Source organism: Delphinapterus leucas, chromosome 7 (assembly GCF_059928025.1).
Source record: "Delphinapterus leucas isolate spDelLeu-1000000601 "Yukka" chromosome 7, BTC_Dleu_Yukka2, whole genome shotgun sequence".
Lineage (NCBI taxonomy): Eukaryota > Metazoa > Chordata > Mammalia > Artiodactyla > Monodontidae > Delphinapterus > Delphinapterus leucas.
Window position 1 is genome coordinate 38,909,477 of NC_143135.1, and position 12,356 is coordinate 38,921,832.

At 53.1% G+C, this 12,356-nt stretch overlaps 1 protein-coding gene across 3 annotated transcripts in view; it reads left to right on the top strand.

The window, feature by feature from the left end:
• PLEKHA7 (pleckstrin homology domain containing A7) overlaps window positions 1–12,356 on the top strand; it is a 228,734-nt gene that overhangs the window by 194,590 nt on the left and 21,788 nt on the right. For all 3 annotated transcript variants that reach the window (XM_089915095.1, XM_022555784.2, XM_089915094.1), the window contains 7 exons: window positions 2,512–2,700; window positions 2,793–2,910; window positions 4,754–4,857; window positions 5,445–5,645; window positions 8,466–8,624; window positions 10,822–10,955; window positions 11,721–11,863. In XM_089915095.1, the coding sequence (XP_089771221.1) occupies window positions 2,512–2,700; window positions 2,793–2,910; window positions 4,754–4,857; window positions 5,445–5,645; window positions 8,466–8,624; window positions 10,822–10,955; window positions 11,721–11,863 (1,048 nt within the window). The remainder of the gene's footprint in view (window positions 1–2,511; window positions 2,701–2,792; window positions 2,911–4,753; window positions 4,858–5,444; window positions 5,646–8,465; window positions 8,625–10,821; window positions 10,956–11,720; window positions 11,864–12,356) is intronic.

A 12,356-nucleotide genomic window follows, 5' to 3' on the forward strand; every position in this document is an offset into this window, starting at 1 on the left:
ATACCCTCTCTGGGCATCCTCAGTTTCCCCTTGTGCAGAACAAGCAGCTTGAAATAGATGAAGACAGAGGCTCCTCTTCATAGCTTGGTTGCTGTGGCTTGGAAGCAGGGCTTTTCAACTTGGTTGAGCATCAGGGTCACCAAGGTGGGTGGGTCTTCTCTCCCCTCCTTCTAGTTGTATATATGTTCACCAGTTTTACCATTTTTATTGTTGGCTGCTTGTTTTATATTTATTTTTGTGAAACAATGATATCCATCCTGAAATTGACATAAAACATGGAGATTGGGCTTCCCTGGTGGCGCAGTGGTTGAGAGTCCGCCTGCCAATGCAGGGGACACGGGTTCGTGCCCCGGTCCGGGAGGATCCCACATGCCGCGGAGCGGCTGGGCCCGTGAGCCATGGCCGCTGAGCCTGCACGTCCGGAGCCTGTGCTCCGCAATGGGATAGGACACAACAGTGAGAGGCCCGCGTACCGCAAAAAACAAACAAACAGAAAAACATGGATATATAATTTAGCAAATAATAATAAAGAGACTACCCATTTCATACCAACACTCAGACCAAGAAATAGGACTTTTTTTAAAATTAATTTTTATTAGAGGATGGTTGTTTTACAATGTTGTTATCCTCCACTGCACAACAAAATGAATCAGCCATATACATACAGATATCCCCTCCCTTTGGGACTTCCCTCCCATTAGGTTACCACAGTGCATTAAGTAGAGTTCCCTGTGCTATACAGTATGTTCCCATCAGTTGTCTATTTTATGCATAGTATCAATAACGTATATGTGTCGATCCCAGTCTCCCAATTCCTCCCACCCCACCCCTTTCCCCCATGGTATCCTTACATTTGTTCTCTACGTCTGTGACTCTTAAGAAATAGGACTTTGCCAGCAATCAGAAGCCCGTGGGCCTGTGGGTCCCTTCCCAGTGTAGGCCCTTTCTCTTTCTCCCAGAGGTAACCACTATCTTGACTTTTTTGATAATTTCCTTGCTTTTTGTTTTGTTTTGTTTTGTTTCACTACCTATATTTGCATCCAAAACACTTCTATTTTGCCCATATATAATACTGTGTTTATTCTTTCATGTCTTGCATCCTTTCAACAGTATGTTTGTGAGATTCACCCATATTGTTGCATGTAGCTAAAGTTGGTTTTATTTTATTTTATTTTTTTTTGTGGTACGCGGACCTCTTACTGTTGCGGCCTCTCCCGTTTTGGAGCACGGGCTCCGGACGCGCAGGCTCAGCGGCCATGGCTCACGGGCCCAGCCTCTCCGCGGCATGTGGGATCTTCCCAGTCCGGGGCATGAACCCGTGTCCCCTGCATCAGCAGGCGGACCCTCAACCACTGCGCCACCAGGGAAGCCCAGTTCTTTCATTTTTATTTGGCTTTTCTTAAATTTAATGTCTTTTTTTTATTAAACAATACTCTGAAAGGGTACAAAATCAAAGGATATAAAAAAATATGTAATAAAACGTCTCCCTTCCACCCTGTGTCTTCAGACATTCTATTCCCTTCCATCAAAGGCAATCAATGGTTTGCGTTTATCTTTCTGGGGGGCTTTTTTAGAAATTGGTGATTCCAAGATCTTGTCAGGGTTTGGAAACCACTGATGCTCAGAGAGCCTCTGGGTATCTTAGGTCGGCAGCTTAAACTTCACACGATAATGAAATGTGTTGCTTTAGAAGAGTGCTGATAAACTTTTGCAAAACAAGCTTACAGCACCCTTTCCTGAACTCTGAAAAACAAAGCAAAATGAGGCTAAGAAAGGGGGTGGTTAGGCGGAAGGAGTCTGGATGGTCATTTGTGCCAGGAGTGGGTGTCCATGGCAGTCAGGGGCCAGGCTGTCGGTCTGTAGAGAGGCCACAGCCCTCGGAGAGCATTGTGGACAGGGGGGTTCAAGGAAAATAGTTACATTCATCCCAGCCCAGGGAGTGGGCTGTGGAGAAGGCAGTGAGTCACCCATCCTGACTGCCTATTCTGTGCCTGAGTCAGGAAGGAGGAAATATTTTGTAACCATGTGCATTTCTGATAGAAAGGGCAGGAGGATGTAGATGGTCCTTGCTCAGATCCCCAGCCTGCTGAAGGATCCAGAGACGGTGCAGGGACCGCGGGCTGGCTCCGTCTGAGCATGGTGGGATGGGGTGGCGGTGGTGGGGTGCTGTCGTAAACATACAGGTAAACACAGAGTTACCAGCCTGCCTCCCCTGATGGTGCACTCCGAGCCAGTGGAATGAGAGCGTGGACCCGTGTCCTGAGTTCTGCATTGTGTGTAGATCACACTTTGAAAAATGGAAGATGTGTGAATCAAAGGGAAGGATGGGGTTGGAGCAGAGACGTCTCCCGACCTCACAGCTCAACCAGGGGAAACGTTGGCATCTTTGGGCTGAAGTGGTCACTCCCTACAGACCCAAGGTGTCCTGCTCCTTCCCTTTGGGCCACCACTATGATGGTGCCAGTGAGCATCCTCTCACCGGGCACTGGTTCTGCTTTTGTTTCTGAGCAGGAAGACGAGGCACCTCCCAGGCCCCCGCTCCCTGAGCTCTACAGCCCGGAGGACCAGCCCCCGGCCGTGCCACCTCTACCGAGGGAGGCCACCATCATCCGGCACACTTCAGTGAGGGGCCTCAAGCGGCAGTCGGACGAGAGGAAACGAGACCGGGAGCAGGGGCAGTGTGTGAACGGGGACTCGAGGGTGAGCAGGGGGGACCCCTGGGGTTGCCCCGCTGTGTGTGGGGAGAGGGACGGCAGCGGGGCAGGTGTGACGGCCTCAGACTCTGCCCACAGGTGGAACTCCGGTCATACGTCAGTGAGCCTGAGCTGGCGACCTTCAGTGGGGACGTGGCCCCTCCCTCCCTGGGACTCGTGGGCTCTGAGAGCAGGTACCAGACGTTGCCAGGCAGAGGTAAGGCGAGATTTTCCATGGAGTCTTCCTGGGCGTCCCCCCCACTGCCACACCACTGCTCCCCAGCCCTACCCGGTCCTCACACCCTTCTGCCTGCAGCGTGGGGCCTCAGCCTGGGTAGCAGCTGTCAGCCGACTCTGGGCTGTAGGGAGGGCCTGCCCGTCCTGCCTCTGGCTCATATCCTGATTCTCATCCTCTTTTATTACATCTTCCCCCAGGAACAATGATAATAGCAGTTACTATAAAGCCCAGTGCTGTTTTAAGCACTTCATTATATCCACTTAGTTAAGATTCATGATAATCCCGTGAGGGAAGTACTATTGTTATCCCCATTTTAGAGACAAGAAAACCAAGGCCCAGAGAAATGAAACAACTTGCCAATTAGCCAATAAGTGATAGAGCCAGAATCCCACCCTGCAGGCTGGGATGTTGGGTGACTGTCATCAGCTTGGCCATCCCATCTCATGCCTTCCAGAGGCTTTTCTCCTCTTCTGTGTCACTCTAAGACTCAATGAGTCCTTTATTTAAACAAACACACCTTTCTCCTCAGTTGGGTCTTCTCACTCTCCTCCCCTATCCCTTTGAGATGGGGGTGGGAACAGATTTAGGCCATTAGGCTCACCCATGCCCTATTTTTCCCCATAGCCAGATCCTCTTTCTGAAATCCTTTTAAAAGGAGGCCATCTGGAACCCCAGAGCAGGTTGACCACACTCCCTCATTTGGTGGGAGGTCAGGCGCTTTCCCCCCTTGACAGGATGTGGAAACAGGAGGCCACACCGCCATGATTTGGACTCCTATGGGGTTATGTGACTCCCAGCCCACGATGCTGTGTAGGCTTGCTGTGTCCTGAGCTGGTCCCTGGAGGGGACTGGCTTTTGCTGAGTTGGGCCACAGCAACCCTTGGCACTGTGCCTGGGGACCCTTTTCCCTTCTTTCATTACAGCCTAGAGGTGTTCATCAATGGCAGTGTTAGTGGCCTGTGGGCAGGACAGTTCTTTGTCGCTCAGGAGTCTCTGGGCATTGCAGGACATTTATCATCCTTTTTCCTACGTGCTAAATGCTGGTGGAGTCCTCAGTGTGATGCCCGTTTCTAGATGTCAGGGACCAGCCTTGCTAAGAATGTTGCTAGTGGAGAAAGCACGGGCTGAGGCTCCGTGTGACCTTGGACAAGTTGCTTAACCTCTCTGAGCTTTAGATTGCCTACCTCCACAGTGGTTAGGTAATGCTACTTTGTAGGGCCAGCGGGACAAAATCTATATGAAATACCTGGCACGATGCCTGCCTGTTATATAGTAAGTACTCAGTAAATGCTTGGTGCCTTCTTCTTTCCATTCTTCATTTATTCATTCAGTCATTTATTCATTCAACCAGGCATTGTTGAATTTGTAGACAGGCATGTTGACACTGTGGTCAGTGCAGTAACCAGTGAATATACTGAAGAATACAGGGAATAACTGATTCTGCCTGGAGCATTTGAAAAGGCTTCTCACAGACAGGCATCCAAGTTGGGTCACACAGGATGCATAGGAGTTCATCAGGAGGAAGTGATGCAGGGCATTCCTCGCCCTGCATCCTTTCCTCCTGCCAAGCAGCCCAGGTCTTCTGCATGTGAGAGAAGACGAGGGTAGTCCCCAGATCTTCCTTAGGGGACAGAGGGCACCCATGGGCTGGCCTCTCATTCCCTACCTGGGGCCTTGCTCTTCCGGGCCCTGGGGAGGAAGAAGCGTGGGTTGTTGGCTGGGTCCTCGTGGTCCCCTCACGGGAGTGAGAGTTGATCAAGAAGGGGCTGGTGACCTGCCCTCCTCACCACAAATCCACTTGCATTTCTCTTTCCTCACTAAGGGCTCTCGGGGTCCACGTCAAGGCTCCAGCAGTCGTCCACCATTGCTCCCTACGTCACGCTTCGGAGGGGTCTAGATGCCGAAAGCAGCAAGGTGACCTACCCTGTGAGTGGCCTTGAGAAGTTCCTGAGGGGCTCACCGCTCCCTCACACACAGAGGGAAGGGCTCCGAGGTAGACGGTAACTGGGATCCTGTCAGGTGACCCCTCCAGAGCTCAGATTCCCTGTCACCATGTGCTCATGATGCCTTCACCACTGCCCACCAAGAAGGGCATCACACTGCCCTCCCCATTTCCCAAGGGGCTCCCACCTTTCTCCCCAGTCTCGCCCAGTGAGTCACACCCTGAGTTGTGGCCCATGATGTGCTTCTGCTCAACTGGACAGGCCTGGGCCTCAGTGTCTGCATCTGCAGAATTGGGTGCTGCCCAGAGAGCCCGTGAGGGCCAGCGGTATCATGTCCACGAGTGTGCTTAGAGGAGGTGCTTCTCAGTGGCCAGGAGGAGCCCAACTGGAGTGTGTGTGTGTGTGTGTGTGTGTGTGTGTGTGTGTGTGTGTGTGTGTGTGACAGAGAGAGACAGAGAGAGACAGAGACAGAGAGAGACAGAGAGGAAGAAGGACGGGGATGAAGCCAGCAGGGTGGCTGCCCTCTGTGTTCCCAGCCCAGCTGCCCTGTCTGTCCCTCCTGCCCCTCAGAGACCCAGGAGTGCCTTGGAGCGCCTGTACTCAGGGGACCACCAGCGGGGCAAGATGAGCGCGGAGGAGCAGCTTGAGCGCATGAAGCGGCACCAGAAGGCGCTGGTCCGGGAGCGCAAGAGGACGCTGAGCCAAGGAGAGAGGACGGGTCTGCCCTCGTCCCGCTACCTCGGCCAACCACTCCCTGGAGATCTCGGCTCAGTATGTTAGGAGGGTCCAGGCAGGCGGGGCTGGGACAGGGAGCAGAGCTTCCCCGAGTCCCCCAGACACAAGCACTTCTCAGCGCCGAGGGAGTGGGCTGTCGACCTGGATGGCTCAGAGAACACCCCCACGGGCTGTGTGTCCACAAGCCGGGACGCATGTGTGACTTGGTCAGAGGGCGCCCCGGAACTAGAGCAGGAACGAGGATGTCACTGCAGGAGCCCAGGAGCCAGAGAGAACGTCCACAGTCAGTTCTGCAGTCGAGCTTGAGGGAGGCCTTTTTAAGCATTTGGAGTCTCTCAGCTGAACCAAGGACTTGGGAAGTACAGGGTTCGAGGAGTGGAGGAGAAAGGTGGTGCTATGATTTGAGGAGGAGGAGTGCAAGCCAACCAGCCTCCCAGACCTCCAAGCGGGTGCCCTGTGGGGCAGCTGAGCAGAGGGTGGTGGCCCTCACCTCTGAGGACTGGGGCTCTCCCACCACCACGGTGCTGACGGGCCTCCCCATGCCCCAGGAGAGCCGGGGCATCTGCTGCCCCCTGGTGGTGCTTCCAGGCACTGCACCCTGCCCACAGTCGCCTTAGGTCCCTTTTGGAAACATTCCATTTGACTTTTCCCTGTTGTTTGAAATCAAATGTTTCCCTAGACCTCTAGCCTGACTGCTCTTCCCCTAATTCATTGCACAAGCTCTTTTGCTTTTAGCGTTACCGCTCATTGCCTCTCTAATCCTGCCTGATTGTGTCTACAGACGCTTCTAATTTGCATCAACCATTCTCTAACTGGCCTGTGCTCTTGTTACCAGGCTTATAATAGCAGCTCTTCTCTCCGTAGCCTAGTGAGCACTCCCATGTGTGATTCACCTTTCTGCCGCCCCCTTTATGCAGGCTTACTGACTCATAATTCCCTTATCCCAAAAGCTGCCCCACAAGTTTGAGCCAGCCCCACTGCCTGAGGGCCGTGGTCATTGTCAGAGGTCTGGGCATGATGAATTTATCAAAGTCCGTGCCTCACATCTGGACAGTAGACACAGACTTCAGAGATTGCATGTTGGAATAAATTCTGCCAAGTCTGAGGTGGTTCAGTTTTAATTCCTCCGGCCCCATCGGCACAATTTCTTACGGAAAACTTTTTGTGTTTCTAGTATTTAATAACTTGAACGGGTAGCAAGATACATTATGATCTGTATTCAGAGGGCCTCTCTGCAGCTGTTAGCTCAGACACCAAAGGGGTAAGACCCAGGATACTCATATCCTGAAAAGCTGCAAAGCCAGTAACTTTTAAACTTTATAAGTAAGTGTCATATGAGGTAAAACTGACTTTTCACAACCTGATGTCTCAAATGTAGAAAAATGATCTAAAAATCGTAACTTGAATACCTTGTAATTTTTCTTTTTAAGAAAAAAGACTTGTGTAAGTCTCTGCCTCAGCGCCAATAAACGTGTTGCTTAATGATAATGGATTGGCGTGGTTCTTCCCCAGGATACATTGTAGAGTCCAGTGAACTTTTTCTGTTTGTGGAAACAATCAGGCTGGGTTTATGTGAGGTCTTGTCTCTCTTTGGGGCACTGGTGAGCGTGTAAGAAAATGTGTGTTTTCTTTGTGAATCATGAAATTAATTTTTCATCCCTGAATCTTCAACTGCCTAATCCTTTTACACTTTAATTGGAAACCATCACCTAAAAGCGATTACGTTGACGTAGAGTCAGTATGGAGAGCTTGTGCACGAATGGGTGAAATGTGCTGCTACGGCCGTGGGTTTGGGGCTTGGGTGAGTGCGGGCTTGAGGGGGCATTAAAGACAACGGTGACCACTTGGGGCTCTGTGAGGCGGGTGGGGTGGGAAGGAGAAGGCAACCTGGGATGGAGAAGCGTCTGCTAGGCTTCTGCTCAAGAAAAGGGAGGCTTTGGGCCCGTTCCCTCCTCTCAACAACCTGCTCAGCGTCGAGGCCTGTGGGGATGCAGGCCACAGGTGATTAGGAAGGCCGCGGCGGAGTCAAACCGTTGTGCTGGGATCTTAAAGTGGCTGGGTTAGAGTTTCCCTCTGTGAAGCCTGCTTGTTACAGAGTTGGAATTGTTGCATTTGATTTAGCATTTAAATTTTACATGTGTTTGGTTTTTCTAACTTAAAACATCTGCCCCAAATAGCTGCGTGATACGCAACAGCTTATCGGCCTCCCTGGCCGCAAGCTGCTCCTGCTTGCACCTCCCCAGTCCCACCGTGAGGGCATTATTCCCCTCCCTTAACTGTGTCCTACTGGGACTGCCCACTAGAGAGGCTCTTGGCTATTCCACTTGCTTACCAGGGCCTCAGAGGGTTTGTTTCGCCCATTGTTTCTGAGCTGGAACAACATATGGCTCCCGAACCAGAAGGGCTTCCGTGATCTGTCATGCAACAGATGCGGCAAACCCCTTCTCTTGAGCTCTGTCCCAGCTTCTGTTTTAGGGTCACCTTCTTGGACCTGGGAGCCTCCTGTATCCCTGGGGACCCTTGTGAGTCTGAAGTCGTGGATCTTAGACCCGTGCCCGGGAGGTTTGGACACTTTGGGGCCCATATCAGAGAGAAATCAGCAGTCTGGAGTCCGGCTGTATCAAAGGGGCAGAGGCCTTGTTCTCTGTATCACGGAGTTTCAGAACACAGCAGAGACCATCCGTGTCACAGGATAGCTGCTGCCTTGTTTTAGGGATGAGGTTGAGGTCCATGGTCACACAGCTTTTCCCTAATGAGTCACAGGCCCATCTTCCCAAGGACCCCAGTGCCTGCAAGACCTACCCAAAAGGGATAGCCAGGAAGTGACTACATTTCACCCTCTTGTTCTGTTACCAGTGGAAGCGCGAGCAGGACTTTGACCTGCAGCTGCTGGAACGGGCCGTACAAGGGGACAGGAAGGACAAGGAGGAGAATGGCTGGCTGAAGGTGCAGGCTATGCCTGTCACTGAGTTGGACCTGGAACCACAAGACTATGACGTGGACATCAGCAGAGAGGTGAGGGCAGGGGCTTCCTTCACGCTGCCCCCAGGAGGCCCAGCCTTCAGACGCCAGCCTGACCAACCCTCCCAGGGGCATGGAGCGGGGGGGTGGGGGGGGGTCGGAGGTTGGGTTGTTGCCCTGAATAAGGACAGGCTCCGTTTCGGTGTGGCCCAGGAGGATGGATGAACAGCACCTGGAGGTAGTAAGAGGAGACCAGACATTTTGATGCAGGTTCAGAGCTGTCTCTCTTTGTAATTTGTGGCAAGTCATTTAACTTCTCTGTGCCTCAGTTTCCTCAGCAGTAATGTGGGTTGTGGGGAGGGTTAAGTGACTCAGCACATTGCCCGAACGATTAGCAATGATCAGAAAGCTGTGAGCACAGGTCCTGGCACATAGTAGGCATGTAATGAGGTAGTTGTTACTGTTAGCATATGTTCCCTGGAAAACCAGGGGTTGGTCTTGCATCTGGCCAGTCAGGCCAATTTGGGCAATCAGACTTGGGGGAAAGGCAGGGCAGGTTTAGAAATCACAGGTGAAATATCCAGCCATGGCAGAGGCTAGGAGACCTGGATAGGTCTGGTCTGGGTTCTTTCGCCCTCTGGTGGCTCAAACGCATCATGGCCGGGCAGGCCCAGAAAAGCAAGTAACCGCAGTCAGGACCGTCTCTTACCCAAGGGAAGAGAAAGGGAGTCAGAGCGTGACACACTTAGGGTCTTCAAGTCATAGGGTGGTCTCCTGTGGCCTATGTTGTGCCATTTGTAAGCTCTGTAGAGCAGTGTCTTTGGCTGTTTGGTTCACCTTTGTGCACCCAGCACCAGGCCTGGCACACAGTAGATGCTCTGTAAATATTTGCTGAATGACGGCTCTGTTGAATGAAGTGCACAGTGGCCCACAGATATCCCAAACACATTTGTATGAGGACTTGGCCTGGCCTGAAACTGCATGAGACGAAATGCTCTCACCACATGAAGGATAGATCAGACAGGATGGGGGCAAACAGACGCCTGTGGAGTCGCTGGGTTCTGGGATCAGCAGGGGCTCCAGGGTTTAACGAGGTTGGTCCCCTGCCTTCAGACCTTTTCCCTTTGGCACCTCTGAAACAGCCAAAGGTCCGTGCTTTCTCAGGTCCACAAAAGAAGCTTCTACACACTGCCTTGGCAATGGAAGTGCATTTTGCGGTGTCCTAATTGGCCTGCCAGCCAGGGGAAAAAGTTCTTCCTTATCTCTAACCTAAATCCCTCCTGCTACAATGTAATCTGCTTCCTTCCTGGGCATCTGCCCTCATGGGAAATAACAGAAAAGAGCTTATTTCTTGCCATCTTTCACCAGAATGAAAGGTCTGCATGGGCTTAAATTCAAGTCCAGATTTGCCCTGGGATTGGATTTAGCTTGTTTTTGGAAGTTTCAATCAACCCCATTTTAATGTAGTTCAAGGAAGAAAAAAATTCCCTGAGGTGTGTGCAAAAGTTGCCTTTAGCGCTCTTGGCCCACGTAAAGGTTCACCAAGCTGAGGTTGCTGTTGGGTTTGTGTGAGACACTGGTGAGGGGAGGAGCTGGGGTCATTTTCCTCTTGAGAGCAGTAGATTCAATGTGGCTGCCTCCTGTCTGGGTCTTTTGTAGGGGTAGAAAGCACCATCACTTTCTTTCATCCCTCCACCCAGCCACCCAGACACCCATCCAAGGAGTGTTTGCTGAAGGGCTGCTAAGTACCAAGTCCCTGCTCTAGACAGTGGAGAAACAAACAGGAAATGGGAGGGAGTGGCAGGGGTGGGTGGATGGGAGAAGGAGGGTCAGGGAAGCTTTCTGGAGGTGAGGTTGGGAGGATGAGAAAGAGGCCATGGAGCCCAAGGAAGGAGAATCCCAGGCAGAGGAAAGAGTAGGGGCCGAGGTGGGTCAGTGTGGCTGGAGAGGTCAGATCACATCAAGGGTAGCTTTTAGGGTGATCATTTGTATCCTCAGGGCTTACTGGTCTAGTTATTTCGCCTTCCCCCTTCCCTTCCCTTGGCCTGTAGGAGGTTGCCTGGTACGGTAGATAGCACATGGGCTTTGGAGTCAGACCCAGATTCAGATCGGGACTGCACAGTGAACTGCCACTGTGATCTTAGCAAGTCACTGAAGTCTGCGGGCTCCTCCGCGTGCCTCATGGCGGGGGACAGGATGGGGGGAGCAGGTCTCAAACCCAACATCTGTGCCTCCCACCACCTTTCCTCAGCTCTCCAAACCAGAGAAGGTCTCCATCCCCGAGCGTTACGTGGAGCTGGATCCTGAAGACCCGCCCAGCCTGGAGGAGCTGCAGGCGCGGTACCGCAAGGCCGAGAAGATCCGTAACATTCTTACCCGGTCCAGGTCAGCCCTCCTGCTGCCTGAGCCCTGACGACCCGCTAGGCCGACCCCAGGGGTGTCTCAGCTGAATGGGCCCTGGGCTGGGCTGGCCGGGGAGTGTGTCTTGTCAGGCCTCCGTCTCAGACAAGCACTGCTCATGGTACGGAGCAGGCCGGCTCTCAGCACGTCACCCGCAGATCAGCGAGGGAGCTTGCCCAGGTCATCCGGGAGGTCTAAAGCACTCAGAGGGCCATACTAGGCCCTTGGCCCCAAATCTGGGTCCCGTGGCCCTGGCAAGCGTGGGGAGTGGAGCCAAGTGTGGTGGTGAAGTGGACACAGTTGGAGATAGGCCCCAAGGACGGCCCTCCCAGCCTTAGGGCCCATGTTCCCTCACACAGACCCCCAGACCACAGCCAGGGGCCGAGCCTTGTCCTGAGGTGCCAGAGGCCTTGCCCACATCCCTGGAGGCCAGGATGGTAGCCTCAGAAACGTAAACTGGGTATTTGAGGGCCTCCCTTTCAGAGAGCGGTTAGCCTTTTCCCGTCTGGATTTAATAGGAGCTTAGAGCTGGAACTCTTATCTTGAGGTCTGTGATCCACCAAAGGAGGAACAAAGCTGTGACTAGGTGTTTGGGGAGAAGCATGTGCACCTTTGTCTGGAGAGAAGGTGCACCATTTTTATCTGATGCCCCCAAAAGGGTGAGATCCTCCGGCCAGGGAGACCCTGCTCTCCTGAGGCAGGTGCCTGGGGGTGGCGAGGCCCACAGCCTGCTTTCTGGCTCTCCCACAGCATGTGCAACCTGCAGCCGGTGTCCGGCCAGGACCGGGACGGCGTGGCCGACCTGGACTCGCAGCTGCAGGCGCAGGAGCGCATCATCAACATCTCCTACGCCCTGGCCTCAGAGGCCTCCCAGCGCAGCAAGCAGGTGGCAGGTGAGGCCCTGGGGACAGCCTCTGAGGCTGGGCCACACCCCCTGCTCCTTGGGCTCAGGGCCTGGCATGGCCTGTCGGGGTCAGTGGAAAAGCAGGCGTCAGGCTCGCTAGTTGAGGGACAGTGGTATGTTCCCCTGTCCCAGGCGCACTGCAGGGCTTGCGAGGGGGACTGGGGCTCAGGAGTGTCCCGGGAGAGGGTGTACAGCTCATTCTTAAATCTTCGGAGTGGTACTGCTATTCCGCTTTCTCTGAGGTTGTGGGTTGGGAACAGGTTTTTCCTGTTCTCCCGAGCTAAGGGGTCAAGGCTAAGGTTTCTGGCCTCACGAAAAAGGGGCAGGAAAGCCTTTTGGTGCTTGGATTTCTTGCCGGGACAAGGCAGAATGGGGCCCCTCTAACCCTCCCTGGGGTCCATGCTTTGGTTCCCAAATCAAAGTCACTGTTCACCTATCAGAGTGGCCTGTGCCAGAAAGCAGGACTTGGGAAGTGGGACTTT